This window comes from Mugil cephalus, chromosome 8 (genome assembly GCF_022458985.1).
Source record: "Mugil cephalus isolate CIBA_MC_2020 chromosome 8, CIBA_Mcephalus_1.1, whole genome shotgun sequence".
In the NCBI taxonomy this organism is placed as follows: Eukaryota; Metazoa; Chordata; class Actinopteri; order Mugiliformes; family Mugilidae; genus Mugil; species Mugil cephalus.
In genome coordinates, this window is record NC_061777.1 from 17,230,766 (window position 1) to 17,248,291 (window position 17,526).

General features: G+C 44.0%; 1 protein-coding gene across 1 annotated transcript; it reads right to left on the reverse strand.

Annotated features, from left to right (window-relative positions):
- Positions 1-472: 472 nt before the first annotated feature.
- Positions 473-17,141, reverse strand: abhd17b (abhydrolase domain containing 17B, depalmitoylase). Its single transcript, XM_047592340.1, has 4 exons — positions 16,640-17,141; positions 12,161-12,637; positions 3,262-3,441; positions 473-2,962 (listed from the first exon to the last, which is right to left on the reverse strand). Exons 2-4 carry the CDS (start codon positions 12,625-12,627, stop codon positions 2,743-2,745), a joined length of 867 nt encoding a protein of 288 aa, XP_047448296.1. The 5' UTR covers positions 12,628-12,637; positions 16,640-17,141; the 3' UTR covers positions 473-2,742.
- Between the last annotated feature and the right edge of the window lie 385 nt (positions 17,142-17,526).

The window sequence follows — 17,526 nt, forward strand, 5'->3', positions numbered from 1 at the left end:
TGACATTCCCCTCTCCTCTAATCTTCCTTCTTGACTCTTTGACCCCTCGTTTTTATCAAGTTTGCATGTTTTCCTTTCTGTTAAGTCTGCTTTGAAATATTATATCCTCAATTCGACCTGGGCAAAGGACCCAGCTGTGCGCCTTAGGGACTAAAGAACACACTGTGCAGAACAAAGTAATCTCTACTGTATCTTTTAATAACAGACAACGCAGTATTATTATACCAGATAAACCCTTTAAACGTTACCCACCTCTGACCAACGACGATATTTGATGAAAGGCTTTTGTTTGAATTTCATTACACTGCACAGAGGGTTGATTACGAGCCCATCCCCGGTGGGATCTTATAATTTCACGTCATGTAAATGAGTCCCAGACTCGATTTACAAAATTAAACTCCAGTCTGTTTTCATTTATTTCTTATACAAAAAGCTTTCCTTCAAAAAAAAGTCAAAATCCCAGTCACAAAGATCGTTTCTCAAATACCATTTTATTTTCTCTATCCATGTTAGAATTACTATTATAATGTTAACACACAGAAGTTCCTTCTGTTCTAAAATAAGCTGTACAAAATTAATCTAGTCAAGTCAGAGATGACCCTTGTCGAAGATGACCAGCACAGAGGACGTCTGTCAGGTCAGAAAGACGGCCCAACGTGGTTGAATCGTTGTCACATCAAGAGTTAGAGAAGGAGGACCACAGTCAATAGATGACAAAATGCTTGAGAAAGAAAAGTATAAACATGTCCAGTACAAATATTATTTACAAAGTAAAAATAAAGAATGAGACAAATGAGTTGTGAAAAATAACAACGGTTGTTGATCCCGATGTAAATCTTGGTCAAAAACTCCAACCACTAAATTATTCCTCTCCACCTGTGGCCAACCACACCTGAAGGTTCACAGTAGCACCCATTGGTTTATTGGTTAATTGTGACGTTTTCTTCAGGCTAAAGAACAGCACAGGTATAAATGGAAAAAATACCCATAAGAAAAAAAAAACAAAAAAAAAAACAAAACGATTTATTGAGATTCCTTCTGTAGTTCTGTGTTTGTTGTACAGGCCAAAGACAGACAGAGAAGACAGCCATGCAGTAGCACTTTGACATTTGCGTTTCAGGGCTGCGACAACAGCTAATGGAGTCGCCAGTGGCCCACTCAGCATTGAAAGGGCAAATTAACAGAGAACAGTGGGTTCAGAAACGTCGTGCAGACAGGAAGATAACGTAAGGACATGAAACATTCTGTCCACGATCAAGGCCTTAAACGCGTGAGCTGCTCACACCCTGACCCAGGACAGGTGTTGTGAGTCGTGTAAATGCTTGAATGGCTTATCATTTATTTATTTATTTATTTATTAATTAAACTAAATTTACTGAACTGAAAATGAATGGACACCAGCTGCGGTCATCAAGTTCACCGCTCATCCTGTTTGGCATTAGTGGTTCAATAAGTGATCACAGCGTTGGCTGTTCGCTGCTGTCACACTTGTTACATTTTTAGCATTAAAAAAAAAAAAAAAGATACATAAAAACAAAAATATAGAATAATCTGATCCAGGTACATCTGTTGTAACTACTCCTTACATTATTTAACTCGATGTCTCCAGAGCCACTTGGCCTCATGATCGTTAGTATCTACGTGAATACTTCAGAAGGGGTCAGATGTTTTGTTGATAGAAGCACTTAATCTTTCTGAGAACACCAAGTTCTGCAACTGCACCGGAGCGATACTGGTCTTACGACAACAACACTTCAAGTTAGAGCAGTGGAAATGTTTTCAGAAGACGGTGCGAGGAAATAACTCACACGTTATTGGTCAACAACCTACGGCCTCGTCCTCTTCGGTGGCTACACACAGAAAGCTGCTGCAAGCGAAGCCACATTCAGACTGCAACTTCAAACTGTACCACATTACAGAGAGGTGGAGGACTTAATACAGCTAGCACAGCTTTAGAGATGTCTGTAGATTCGTAAAAGTACACTTTTACAGTCTCTGTACTAAATAGTTCTCTACTAAATGTTTGGCAACACTGGCACAGCTAGGTAATATGTCAGTTTCTCTTGTACAGTTCTTCATTGACAGGTGATACGTGCAAATATTATATAGAATACGTAAAAAATATAATAATAAACAGTACTCCAAAAAAAAAAAAAATTAATAATAATCATGGTGACTGCAGTGTGTAGGACCAGACGTGACTTCAGAGTCAGGCAGCGTTCAACTGGTCCAGACTAGTTCATATAGAAAGGCTGTTTGTCAAGACCTCAAAGTGATCAAGAGCTGAACTTGAGGTTAAAAAAAAACAACAAACAAAAAAAAAACCGTCATTCTCAAAAAGGCAGCAAAAATGTGACGCGCGCACACATTCACACATACATCGCATGTACACATGGTATGTTGACGTGTCCTCTTTCGTTCACACGCAATGTGCAAATTTCAACATGATAAAATAAATCTTTTTTAAAAAAAAAAAAACAAAACAAACAAAAAAAAAACGATGGGTACTTCTAAGTTCACAGCTGCAGCGTGTGGAGTGGAAGGTAAGGGCGGCTCCGAGGGAGAGAGGTGCTCCATCGTGAGAAGTCAGCCACTATAAAGTCAGCACTACACAGACGGACACCACTTCTACCTGCATTACTTCACACACACACAGAAAAAAACGACGGTGAGGTTGTGTCCGTCGTTCGGCCCCTCCTGCTTTCTTCTCTTTTTCCCTCTCCGCCCTCATTTCCAGCTCCTCTACAAGTTGACCAGCTCATGCGCGACAAACTGTTTGAGCCTCTCCAGGTACTGTCCGTAGAGCTCCACGTCGTTGTGTCCGGCCCCCTCCACCCAGAGTGGCTCCACGGGGCGCTGGCAGCGCTCGTACAGCGCGAGGCCGTGGGAGAAGTCGATGACCTCGTCCTCGGTGCCGTGGATCACAAGTACTGGTGACGTTACCTTGGAAATCTTGTCAATGCTAAGGAGAGAAAAACAAAAAAATAAAAATAAAGGAAAAGAAAAATAAGATGTTAATTTGACTGATAATAAGACTGACCACCAGAGGGAGCTATTTGAAATCTTTTCATACACTTCTTAATTTATTTGCCTCCATCAATTCCACATTTGTAGAAGTTTTATTTGTATTTTTCCAGATGTGAACTCAAGTCATCCATTATATGCGCTCTTTTATTTAAACTGCACAATGACAGCTGTGTACCTTTCAGTTCCTGATACATTTAGCCTGCCATCTGCGCAGGCAAAGTGCCCTCTACTCACTTTGGGAAAGCATCGAAGCAGTAGGTCTTCTTGGTGTCGGGGAAGGCCACTCTCATGCCAGAGGTGAGCGGGGAATGGAGGACGACCGCAGCGCTTTCGTAGCGAGAAGCCAGGTCCACGGAGGGCACCGTGCCGATGCTCTGACCGTACACGATCACGTTCTCCGGGCGAATGCCATACCTACGAGAGGGACACAATACAGAAATGGGTTATTGACACACCAAGCAGCTGGACATGTGTAAATAAATTCTGCACGGTCAACCAAACGCTGGCAGGCCTCCAGTTAGGCCTTTAGCCAATTATGAAAAGCAGCTTCGCTGGCAAAATGGAAAATGTTTAGCGTTGGAATCCACTAGTTAGCATTAAAGCTAATTTTCTTCAAGTGCTTTTTACGCTCTCGCTGCCAATTAGTCTCCCATCGCTCTCTCGTTTCCCCCCCATGCTGCTCCATAGGCAAACACGCACCTGTGCACGCTAACTGAGACTTACTAAACTCTGTTATCAGTGACTTAGTGATTACAGGGCCCCCCCTGAAACAGGCGCTCAGATGTGACACAGCCGTGGTTCACTGAATCCGGCTTTCTCCTGCTCATGGAGGCAGCAGAGCGGAGACGAACGCCGCTGTAGTCCTGTGACTCAGAGGGGAGGGGGAACGAGAGCGAGAGAGACAGGAAATGGAGCAAAAGAGAGACACCGACGCTGGTTTGAGGTTGAGGGAGAAACAGGCCGAGAGGGAAAGAAGACATTCCACAGCTGATTACGGAGAACGTGACCCACTCCAGCAGCAGTCAGCTGACGACCTGAGACCTACTGTGAGAACACTGCATCACTGTCTCTGCCGCTGCGCTGCCGCCGGATAAAGCGGAGATATCAGGCCCGGCCGCTCTGACAAAATCTCTGCTCTACTCTATTATTAAAATTAGCAAGTCTAACATTACGGGCTCAACGTTGCCTTGATGAACGCGCAAAGTCTGGCACATTTAAAGTGTTCTGCTGTGTATTTACAGCCTTTGCTAAGAAACAAACTTCGATGCGGGCTCGTCGGATAAAGACTTGAGTGCAGGCACTTCAGACGAAACTTGAAACTGTACAAACACACACACACAGTCTAGCTTCCAGACAGCCATTAGCAGGAATACAGAAACTGTTTACTGTTAGTGTGTCAGCTGGTCTTCACGCAGTATAAATAGGGGTGAAAACACTGGCACTAGAAGATGTTACCTCTGGACACTACAGGACTTTTAACTCATTCCTGGCTGGATATAATATAACGTGCTGCCATAAAGGAGGGTCACTGCTATGGGGTGGGGTGGGGAGGGCTGGTCTGACACATGTTTAAGCAGCTTTCACATCGATGTGGAAGAGGCTTTACTAACATCCACATGAATGAATGCCAGGTCCAAAAGGTTTCCCAGCAGAGTCGTCACAAGATGGTCAACCTCTCCCGTCAGTGGTTTTAATGTTGTGGCTGATCAGTGTCCATTACATAATCGAATATCCGTTTTAAGGAGGAGAACCCGACATCAAGCTTGTTTACAAATACTACAAAAATGACTCTGCCCTCCTGGTGCGACTGGTTCTAAAGAGCTGCCTCCCTATTCGCAAATAAATGGCACCATGCGTCCACTGTCCATCCTGTTTGATGCCATTACATAATTTTCATCTGAAAATAAAAAGACGTAAAAGTGGAAAAAGCTTTTGGAAGTTTTTTTTTTTTCCTCAGAATCTCACCCGGGGTATCAAGGTTTTGATCACAAGAAAACAATGTTATCATCACCGAGGGCAAAAAATTCAACTCAACGCTGACCCACTGTCCTGATGGAGAGAAAACATTTAAGAGTCGGACTTTTATCTGATTCAGCGTTAACTAAAAGTAACAACTGGAAGGAAACTGACATAGAATCGTTAAGTTAAGCTCATGAACAGCTGTGTCGAGAGGAAGGTAATAACAGAGGTTGCGTCCGAGGAAGTCAAACATAGATCTGAGAGGCAGTTGCCACTCCTATTAAGAAAATATCCAGGAGAGACGTGGAGGCGAGTTACATCAGAGGCAAAACCTCGACCGTTCAGCTTAGACAACCAGGCACGAGCACAAAAGCTAATGAGACGGACGGAGTCAAACAAAGTGACGAGGTTCAAAGGGCACACAGAAGGCCTTTCTCACTTTACATCTATATCTTATTTGAACATTCAAATACAGGCGTGTGTCTCGAATGAATAAGCTGTAGACCTGCTGATCGTCATCATTCGGGAGAGGACGGCTCTCAACCCAGTTTGTGGCCCTTCCTAAATTTTCTGGTTTTCCAAACGAGCCACTTCCCCTCATGCGGCGGCGGAGCCTATGTGCCAGCTGGCTGTAGCATTCATGGTGTGTTCAAGTGCAATTTTTTGGTCCAGACGCAGGCGACGTGAGGCGATCTCAAAGTCGACCTCCTTCGCCTGTAATTGTTTAATATTCTGCGGCGAGTCTCTCCCCCACACGACTCCAGTATTTGCTGAGCAGACAAACATTAATCATAGCTCCACGTCACTGCAGGTCACAGTTTACCATGATGGAACATTTTTTTTTTTATTAGTGTGGCTGTCAAATAAAACCTTATCCAATGTTTATCTATGCTTATCTCCTTGTGTTTACACATATGTATGCTCTTTGCCGTATCAGGCCACTAACACCAGGCCAGTAAACGACACAACAATGTAAAGTTTCTACAATGTGAATAAAGAGGGAGAAGAGGGACGACCGTTATAAACCAGAGCCGTTCACAAACTTTCACACTTTACATCTTCACATTAATAACCAGCGTTGTTACAATGGGAGTGAGTGTGAGGGAGTCCTTCACTCGAGGACACACAATGAATAATTCAAGGTTTGAATCTGTGACCTTCCACTTGCAAGGTCACTTTAAACGTTCATCCTGCTACGTTGGCACCGATAGATGGACGGCTGCTGCGCACAGGGAAGCGGGGAAATGACTGGGCGCAGAGCTGCAGCTGCGTTTGTGTTCAAACGTCACCACGTCAGGCTCTGACCGACCCGGCTCCACGTAAGATGCAGCCCCCCTCGGGCCAGTCGACGGCAGCCTGCAATTTACTCCATTGCATTTCAGCTTGAATAGACCTCAACAGGGTGAAGCCAGCCTTGCTCCTCGGTCACACCCCTCCTCCCCTCCCCCTCCCTCCCCCTAGACCTTCATCAATTTAGTCTCCTGACACAAATCTGATCCATTATGCATCACATCCTCCCTCGTTCCCCCATTGTGTCCGACGCTCCCTCTCGGCTGCCCACCTCTTGCTCCCCGAAGACCAAAAAATGCTCTCATACCACAGCAGTCGCTATGACTACTAAATATGCTCAGGGCTTCCTGAACATATGTACAGGCGTTTTTAACAGATTAGAGTGCCATCTGCACTTACAGCGGGAGGATTCCTTCCCCGAGATGTTCAATGATCCGTTATTTCCCTCGGAAACACTCCGTTGAATAGTCGCCTCCTATAGTGCATGTTGAAATATGTACTCTGTAAAGTGAATATCAGGATGTAATGATTATTGAGCCAAGCCACCGCTGAAAGGAAGGCTAAACAATCATATTCCACAGCCTGAACTTCCATGTTGGAGTATCCAACCCCCTCCACTACTCTATGTCAGAGAAGACGGAGATCATCTTGATTTGGATCAATAAGGCAATTGACCAGGAAGTGCGTTTTCCCCCCGGTTTGTTTTTATTGGCCACAGTGTGGGAAGGCCTCGTTGCAGATCGGTTGCTAAGCTACCACTCAATATTAGACTAGCAGGATTGACTGCTGGCACGCCTCCACCTCTGAGGGAAAAAGAAAACGATACAGTGCCATTTTGTATTGGAAAGCACACACACACACACACACAGACACACACACACAGGGTCAAAGAGATGAAGTGGATTGGCGGCTTTCGTCAGCTTGGCCACTCTTTACGCAATAAACTGCACTGCTTTTGCTCAACCTTGATTTCTTCTGAAGTGTTACAACTAGCAGTGAACTTGGCACGCTCTTCCAATGTGTGCAATCCTTAGTGGAGGGCGTGCGGGTGCCGCTGACGCACACAATCGCTGCATCATCCGATCCACTCCCTGCTCAGGTGAAGGGAGTGCCTCAGCCACGGTGAACAGCTGAACAAAAGGACACAGTGTGCGCTGGTGTCCGTGACCGTCAGCGAAGTGACAGGTGGTTGCTCTCGGTCGTATGACTGGAGTAAAAGTGAAAGCAGCCTACACAAGCCTGTCGACGCGCAAGGGGAATTTGCAGGATGCAGGAGAAGAAAGCTAAACAAAAGCAGAAAAAACAAGCTGCGAGAGAGATAGTGACACGAGAGGCGCTTTCTTCTTCGGGCTGAGTATCTGATGCAACATGAGAGACGTCCACGGGGCTGTAGATGTAGGCAGCCGGCTAATGTGAGGCCATGGAGACGGGCCTTTTGATGTGATAAACACAATCTAGTTGATTCATGTTGAGCGGGGTCAATAGGCTGAGTTGTACTCTCTTTCAATCACGCAGGCAGTCAATTACGAATCTGGCACAGCCCTCAAACAATCAGACACTAACACGGTCTAAAGGAACAATTATATAAGATACCAGAGGACTTATTCACGCAAAGCTTCAACACTAAAACGTCGTCTGCGTACAAAAGTGGACACACGCCACCATCCTTTTATTCTGTATGTGGAAGATGTCATAGCTGCAGTGAATGACTGAAAGAAGAAGTGTTTTTATTAAGTTCATATACAGTGAACCCTTTTTTAACAGTGCATTTTACAGTGTATTGTGTTCTATTAAAACACAGATTAATACACCAATACACAAGGCTCGTGCGTACATTTTAAAGTTTAAATGAAGTCTCTAGGTGATAGTATGCCTGAGCAGTAGACCTTTAAAAAACTGTGTTTTTTTCATTTTCCCATTGAAAACGAATGGGACTTACATCAAGAAAAAATCGTATTTCGAAAAGAAAAGTAATAGCACTCCGATCCCGATCAAACCGCACGTTTTGATATATAACTCGTCAGTTAAGGGACGAAAAAAGGGAGGAAGATGAAAAATAAAAATAATTAAACATAATAAGAAACACGCGGGATAACAACAACAAAAGAAAAATAAAGCTGACTACTTCCCAGATTTCGTCTATCGCAGGTTCTTTGTGGAACGTAACTCGAAAGAACTGCAGGCGAACTTACAGAGACGTCCTCTAGTGAATCATGCAGCTCCGTCCATCTACAGTTTATTCGCTCGAGATCGTCTTGTTGTTCAGACATCATTTGTATATAATGTTTGAATGTTCAGATGAAGATGAAACAACGAGCCATCTGTGCGCTCTTTAAACTTTATTGTTTTGTTTACTTCCGTCAGACAGACAGTCACGGAGATCTGATTCCACCACTGATTCAACAATGAGGGGAGGCGCGTCACGGCCCCAACGCTAGACATTAACAAGTGATCCGTGTCTGGACACGTTAACTGGTGAATCCATATGTTAACGTACTTCATTATCAGGAATACGATAAGTCAGACAAAATGGTTCTCAGACAGGAACTGCGACACCGCAATGCTGTAAACACGCAATTATCACGAGGCCCATAGTCATAATAAGAAATGTCAGTTCACTCTTGTTGCTAACTCAAGAAGGCCTGGCTAGTAGCAATAACGTTAAATGCCATACAAGAGCATTACGTCTTGTAACCTAGGATACAAAATGTTTGTTGACACGTCAGCCGCGCCCTCCTCGATGACTGCCATATTGAGACCTGAGATACCAAGCATGCACTTTATTACCAGGTATAAATGTAAAAAAAACAGATAGGTCAGGTAGAGATTATATGTGAATGACAGAGGTAAATGGGTCATTAGACTTCTCTCTTAGCACACTGTTCTAAGATCAAGCCTCGTTCAGGCTTCATTACTAAAGTTCAAGTGAGAAAACACTGTAGCACAGTTTAAACGACTGTGGTTCCTGTCACATCATTTATATGCACGAGACACTGACCACAAATGCAGAATGCTAATCTCACGACCTGTTTCTATACTGGCGCGTAATCTACAGAGACCCTTTATTAGGTAGTGTGTAAAGCTGTAGGTTACTGAGACGGGGTTATTATAATTGTGTGAACACAGACGGAAAGAACAAGCATTCAGTCGTGTAACTGTGGGAGTACGAGACTAGTAACCATGTGACTCCAGAGCATGGGACACACTGTACAGTAAACACACACGCTGAGGCTTCAGACTATTTCCTCGTTCCTCAAAGTTAATCGTTTTGTATTTTGATGAGTTCGTCCACATATTATTACAGTTACTGGTAAAAAAACAACTGCGTCTCTACAGCGAAGAGGTCACGACATGCAAATGTTCACCTTAACTTTATAACCGAGCTTGCATGGAAAAAATAGGCCACAGAAAGGATTTGCATCTGTCTTCATGTTCGCCGTTAACACTACTCTATCACAGGCACATGACCAGAAATCATTTGTTCTGCTCACATGAAACAAAAATTTCAAGGATAATTTCTGAAGTGGTCACGACTATGTAACGGAGCAGAGGATTCCTAAAAGCTGGAAAAAAAAAAAACACAAGGAGGACAAAAGGAGCCTTGTGTCTTTTGTGCGGCGCCGTGGTAAAAAGAATCGAAGAAAGATCAAAACCGACAGTGTTGCTGTAGCTTCCTCAATCAAAAAAAAAGGCTTCAAAACTAAACCAAGAGACTGGACCCGACTGCACACACACAGACCACCAGAATAGCAGGTTCTTCTTGTGTGAAGAACATTTATCATCAGGTTTCCTGTTTAACTCGTCTGTTTCCTTGCGTCAAGCTCCTTATTTACAGAAGCCCAGTCGTTCTATTCTGCGAAATTGCAGGGAGAGATTTACGGCTAAAGTCAGCGGCTTTCATTTAGTTCAAAAAGTCATTCATCAGCATTCATTATTCACCTGCGCTGGACCAGCCCTTTAACCTGAGGACAGACACACACACATCAGCAGGGACACGGGCGATTGTTCCCTTTGAGCTGATGTACTTAGCTGTGGCTCTTCCCTTCCAGCTCCCATCTGCTCTCTTAATAATTTGTCTGTCCTCCAGCAGGAAGTATACAAACACAGGCTGGATGAACTTTTATTTTCCCGTCACCCTCAAACATGATGGACAAATTATATGATAGAAACTTGTGTTTATCTTTGTGAAGAGGTCCCATTCACATAATGCATTCCTCAGCCTCATACCCTGATCTAACTGTAATCTAAGGCCTTAACAATGTTAAACCCTCGAACGTCTCCACGGCATTAGTATTCCATTAAAACTGGCCCACACAACCTAATAAAAACAAGAGCGCGCACACACACCAGCACTGCACACTCCACCTCCTTCAGATCCTGTTCTCCCAGAACAGGTGCGTGTGGACGTGAGCTTTATTGTTTATGCACCATGAGCACTTATCTCGTGTGTTACGCACGGAGCTGCAACCAGGATTTATTTGCCTTTTTAATTAATCAGCTGTAGGAGTTGCCAATTAATTGTCTGTCCACTGGAACACGGATGACTCAATAAGTTATTTATTGAGTCACCCGCGTTCCGCGCCGTTTGTGGGGCTGGAACACGGACTCTCCTCGCAAACCATCCCCGACAGATGCAGCCTGGCATCTACGGTGTTACGCAGGACAAAAGGAGGAGATGACGAGAGGGTCGAAGACAATAAGCAGACGTCCTTAACGCGGACGGAAGGAAGTGGGGGACGTGAGGTTGTATAAGTTTACTAATAGACCCCGCTTACATGTAGAAAGGCCTCATTGTTGAGACTGAAGCTGAGCACAGACCGTATAGAAGGTACAGATACAGCTCTATATGGTCGACAAGCGTTCAGAACAGCAGTAAACATCATTAAGTGGATGTTTTGTTCAGCACAGGGAGAAAATGTTAAAAGAGGAGATACTGTGCACACTTTTAAAGGGATTTGTCGGCCTATTTTTGTTAGCATATAAGAATTAAACCAATCAATAATCAATAGACGCTTAATAAATGAATAAAATAATACATAAGTTTATTCATAGCCTGCAGAGCAAAAAAGAGCCTACGCACGCCTACATGAGGCAGACCAGTCTAATCACACAGACCACGCTCTTCATCATCGCCCACAGGAACATCTTGTCATCCCTACTAAACCATTCCTCGTCATCTCCACCCATGGTTTTTAATCACAGTCGAGTCCAACCCGGCTCCTTCAGTGCTCTCCATCTTCACGCTCAGTTTCTGTGATTCCCCCTCATATCTCACATTTCCCATTTCCATCTACACCAGCTGTTTTCCCTTTCTGCTTTTATCACAGCGATGCCCATTCCATTTAGCACAATCGGGCATAATTGACATTCGCGGAGTAACAAAGCCGAGACATTTTGTCGTTGTTGCTATTGACAGTATTATTTCTCACCAGCATTAAAAAGGCAGTAAGCCAAAACATGAGCAGGGAGTCGCTATTAATATGACTATTTCCTCGGTGTTTACACAGCCGACAGTTTAATTTACGACTTGCAGTACAGTATTGAGGGTAGAGTTCGTATCCTGTGCTGCGTGGGGAGGGTTTGACTATTTTTGCCTCCATATTCATATCACTTTGTCACTTCTCCTTCCCCCTGAGATCTGGTTTGTGACACAGTTTACTGCAGTCTCTTCATCTGTTCATCTACGTACTGAGTCACTATCCAATGGTTCATTATAGTGTATGCTCATAAGTCTCAGTCTCATCAGTCGTCTCTTGTGCCGTTTCCACTCCTTAACAGACGAATTATATGATCTGCACCCTATCCAAATATCACTGTATCGATCGGTTCTAATCGATTACTTTATCCATACGCTCACACATCCATTATCAGCATCTCTCCTTACCGTGATCGCAGCGCATGCCAGGCGGCGTCGACGTCAGCATACAGGTTCTTCTCCGAGGGCTTCCCCGAACTGGCCCCGTAACCCGAGTAGTCGTACGAGAAGACGTTGCAGTTGATGCGTGAGCCCAGGCCAATGTAGAAGCTGCTCATCTGGCCCAGGTCCACGGCGTTCCCGTGGGAGAACAGCAGAGTGTAGCGGGCGTTGGGCGAGCAGCGGACGAACATGCAGGCGATGCGGTTCCCTCTCGAGGTGCGGGTCATGAAGCACTCGATGGCTTCCTTCTCGCGGGCCGTGTACTGCCAGTCGGCGCGCTCGGAGAGATGCAGCGTCCACCGGCTGCCGCTCTCGTCGCACATGAGGCTGTAGGTCGGCTCGGGGGGCAGGAAGGCCAGCTTGGAGGCGATCTTGCTGGGGCACGGCGGACAGCAGAACAGGCAACATAGCTCGCTGATGGACAAGTGGTTCATCCTCAAAACGCTGCAACCGAGAGGGCGAGAACAGTAAAAACAGAAGTGAGTTATGCAAAACAACTGACAGATATTCGTTCGTCAAAGAAGAGCGTGTGTGTGCTCTTACAAACAACTGACACTAATTTCTCAACGAATCCCCTGCAGATTGATCACAAGGAAAAGACCACAGAGCCCCTGACCGACGTTCTCTCTATAAACTGCTGACTTTTAGTGGGAAAGAAGGATGTAAAGCCAGGCTGCTGTCATTTTTAAAAAGAAAACTGACCCTGGTTGAGTGGTTGTTGTCCGTCCGCCTCGAGGCTCCACAATCACTCAGCATCGACCTAAAAGGCTTTCTTGTTTCACCTTGCACCTGGACCCCTGCTTAAGGCCTAAGGCTACCTCCTGGATTTTTCAGGAGCTTTAAAAGGCCACCAGCCAGCCCTGGAGATGTCAGCAAGGCTTATTGTGGGGGCACATAAGCTGGTCGGTGAAAATGCCTCCCTTCTGAAGTCATTCTCAATTTTTTCCATTAGGGCGGTAGAGGAGTCCCAAACTGTGACTCCTTTCAGCAGCACGTCAGAAACAACTTGAATGTGGGTTTACATGTTGTGAACTGCATTTCCAATAAAAAGGTGCACGACGCGTGATTTCAATGACGCAATATTTCAATGTTGCAATTACATCCTCGTATCACAAACATTTTTTTACATACCGTATATATAATCCTAATGCTACAGCTGTGTCGAGCTGAAGCCGTGCCAAAGATTCTTGGTTAAATCAAGGTCTGGATTTTCATTCCTAGACGTTACCATAGTTTCTCACATACTTTCTCCCAAAGCCACAATTCTCTGGCACCTTTTTTGTGGCATGCTGGCAACTTAGATTCCAGTCTCTACAACCCTACAAGTAAGAATATGCCAACCTAATACTCACTGCTGGTCAAAGTCTGGACAAAAATCACCGCACAGGACGTCAAGTAAAAAATGATTTCATCCAGGTGAAGGATATTCATAACCACTCCACTAGAGGCAGTTCAACTGATTTTGTTCCCCCCAAGTTCAAGAGTAATTTGAGAAAGGAAAGTTTTTCGTACGTGGCAGTAACTTTATGGAATAGATGGCTGGAAAATCCTAAAACCATTTGCAGCTTGATTGGTTTCAAGTTGGCACTTAAGATGTTTTTTTTTTTTTTTTTTTTACAGCAGGACATCTAATCTGATGATGCTTCTTTACTTATTTTTATTCATTTCTTCACTGTTAATGCAGAGAAACCTTGTCGAGTGTCACTGTATGACTGTCTTTCATTAATGTATCTGTTATTCCAGCCTTGTTAGATCTGCTGTCCTGACCTCCCCCCTCCTCCCCCCCAAGGACCACAGTGGAAAATAAGCCTCCGGGATTTATTGTGCTATCCTGAATTTTTCTTTTTTTCTTCTTCTACTCTTTGCACTTATGCTCTGACAGAGCTGGCGTCATTTGAAATTGACAAATAAATCAAATCAAAAGTAACGGAGAGATGTGACATGGGAAAGATCAAATGAACATCAAACTATTATCGGCAACTAAGGTCGACTGTGGCGTCACATTATGTCGCATATACATACATATACATATACATTCTGCACCTGCATGAAAGGAAATAACTCTCCCTAGATCAGGGGTGTCAAACCTATGGCCTGCGGGCCAAAACCGCCCTGTCAGAGGATCTTATGAAGCCCCCCACATGAATTTGCAGGGTGCAAAATGCAGAAATTACATAGAGGACTACTGGTATTTGGGAAGAGTCATTAGGTATACAAAATGTCCTATGTTCAAAATGGTTCCTGAACGCACCACAGTCTTGTGTTGTAAATGGTATGGACAGGTGTCAATCTGCTCCATTGGCCAATTAGTGATGTTCAAGTTAACCTACTGGGTTTCCAGGTGAGCGGGTCGAGAGGAGAGAGACGGAGCGAGAGACAAAGTCACCGCAAATTCTAACTGATGTTAAACCGTGACCACAATGCTTACCGCTGCTAGCGCCTCATGCTAGCAGTATGAGAGACTTGAGCCTGGGAAACACTTAGGCCTATTGACCCAAGCTACTGAGAACCTACTGGAAGGAGTGCATTTCCAACATATATCCCGCATCCCAGGAACTATGAGCACTGTTAAGGCATTGTAACCGGATTCAAATGAGCTCAAATGGAAATTTTGATTTTACACAAGATGGCCTCAATAATGTAAATAAAAATCTAAATCTGATGTACTGAATGTTTACTGTATACACTCTGTGGGTCTCTGCGCTTATTTTCGTAGCAGCCTAATGAGCAGCACAGTTTATAAATGAATATTTCTGAATGAAGTTGTCATCTTTATTGTCTTTATCGTTGGTTAGCACATGCCTAAATATATCTCAAGCTGAATTTAAAAGCCGATGGCTAAATAAGAGTCACTGAATGGGTGTAGGATAGATTAGCCGACTATCAAAATAGTCGTTAGTTGCAGTCCTACTCTAGCATAGCTGTACATGATGCTAACCAGGTCTCTCTGCACCCTAGAAAGAGTCAAGAGTCAACCTGCTTTTCCTAAATTGTCCACTGTTTTGGTAAGAGTAAGGGAGAGAGCACAACATCCAGAACTAAATAACAGACAGCAATAAAATCGCACTTTATTTTTTTGTAAAGAAATTCCAGGTTGTTCATAAAATGTTTTGTAAAAGGATATGTTGATAAATGTAAACATTTCCATAATGTTCTTGTACTTCTTTGCACTAAAACAAAGGGAAACTTTTAGAACTGACTTTAAATGGCGTTATACAGGTCAGGTCAAATTTGGGCTGGATGTGACACACTGCCCCAGACAATTGTAGACATCCTACCTTTGTGAAACAATGTATTTATTGGGATGTTTAGATTAGATAAAGATATAAACTGCGAACAGCCTTCCGTGTGCTGTCTGGACTTTGTCTTTGCCAGTCGTAGAGATCATCATCAACTCAATCTGCCCCTGATTCAACGTGCTGAATCAGCGGTGGGACCAGGCCCAACTTGGGGCACAGATGCTCACGGATGGGCCAACACAAGTAGACGGCAGGCTGTTGGCCCGGTGTGTGACAGCCCTGGGGCGGACGGGCAGCATGTGTCGAGAATCCGTATTTCGGTTCAATTTTATTCACCTGGCTCTTGTTTTAAAAAATAGTCAAATTGACTCAAGAAGCTTCCGAGAAGGACAGTAGCCAGAACAGGAGTGAAACCTGTCAACAACCTGTCTTCACGTCACGCGTGAGAAGTTATTTTAAGCACAAGGCAGAAAAGGAGCAAAAACCACGAAACACAAGCGGTGCAAGTGTTTTGAAAGGTGGCGGCGACACTGGAAACTTCAAAACCACAAATTTGATTAAATGCTTGCAGAGGCATCATGGGAAGAAGGTGCAACCAAGAAAATGATACCTTCTTGGATCTGCATCGGCTGATAACAAGTTTTATTCCAGTAAAACTAAGAACAATGAAACACCAACACAACAAATGCCTTATATCCATGTCATCAACAACACTGATGACTTGCCACTTGCTTCTTAATTGAAACCATTGCCAGTACTCTTCCTGAACACTTATTTTTATTAAGTTACACTTAGCAGATTTAAAGTCATTTTCAGTTGTGTACATTTGTCTATATTTCGTTCTGAAGCACATTCAATCTTACGGTGGATTAGTTGGCAGGTGATTGTAACTCAATTTTCTGTGTGCCACTTAAGTGTACCCGAGTGATTTCGAGTGAATACACTTTAAAGCCACTTGTTATTAATGAATGCTACTTCTTGTGAGATGTAGTGACACGCCAAATGAGCACGTAGCCCATTTAATTCCCATATTCCCTCAAATAGTTCACAATCCCCCGGGCACAGAGACACACAATAGAGCTCTGTGGCTATTTACCGTAAAATGGTGGTGTTTGTGTGGATTTAATTCCCAGTGGACCCAGTCCCCCAGTAAAACACGTTTGTTTCTTATTAAATCTTAGCAGAAAAAAAAAGATCACATCATTACCTGGAAGGCTTGTTTTGTTTTCCTGCTTTAGAGGTGACAGTAGTGGACCAAGGCTGGTGTTGTCTTCTCACTGAGCCAACTAACTTATCTTATCCTCGACGGCAGGAGGTGGATGAGGTTATCCTTGGCCGAGATTATCCTCTGTTCCGTGTCTTGTTTGTCACAGCGAGAGTGTATATCCTCCCTGGCACCACAGCTCTGAGTTACTAGCTATAGCAGCAGCTTCGTCCTCCGGGTCCAGGCAGCCTCTTCAACTGTCGCTTCCTTTTTTTTTTTTTTTTTTGTCCCCTCGGTTTTCTCAACACATGGTCCTGAATGACAACGACATCGATTCTTTCAAAACAACCAAGGCTATGCAGCTCAATTGCGACATCTGTAGATGCGATAAGGGTCTCAAATTAGCGACGGTCCTGTTCGTAGTGGTTCGCTTAACAATTCACAGCAGTGTCTCTTGCCTCCGAAACATCCCCGCTTTCCTTCACTTTGCTTGTTATCTTGGCTTGTTGGGGGAAGGAGGGGCGTTGATTGACAGCTTTGTGGACCAATGGCGAAGGGATTCACGAAACGAGTCCACCAATAGCACAAGGCGTGGCTGGTTGTGGGCGTTGCTTCACGGTCCTGCAGAGTGTCGGGCCGAGGGTTTGATTGACATCTAATCTAACCAGTCAGAGACTACTATGGGAAGGTATAACCAATCAGTTACGATAGGGGCGTTTCTGACGCGATAGTAGGTGACGTCATTGACGATGACTATTTTGTTAATTGTAATTGTGAAATAAGACAGAATTTGACCAATTGAAAAATAATTTTGATTTCTTTCTAAAACACATTTGATTTATTATTGATAGATTTTAACTACCTTTAAGAAAAGTGAATGGGCTCGTGTT

What these genes read in the sequence shown, in the direction of transcription:
- abhd17b (XM_047592340.1), bottom strand. Translation starts at nt 12,627, where the DNA reads ATGAACCACTTGTCCATCAGCGAGCTATGTTGCCTGTTCTGCTGTCCG. An exon ending in TGGCATGCGCTGCGATCACG is followed by an intron (nt 3,442 to 12,160) that starts GTAAGGAGAGAT and finishes TCCCTCTCGTAG; the next exon opens with GTATGGCATTCGCCCGGAGA. An exon ending in TGCTTCGATGCTTTCCCAAA is followed by an intron (nt 2,963 to 3,261) that starts GTGAGTAGAGGG and finishes TTCTCTCCTTAG; the next exon opens with CATTGACAAGATTTCCAAGG.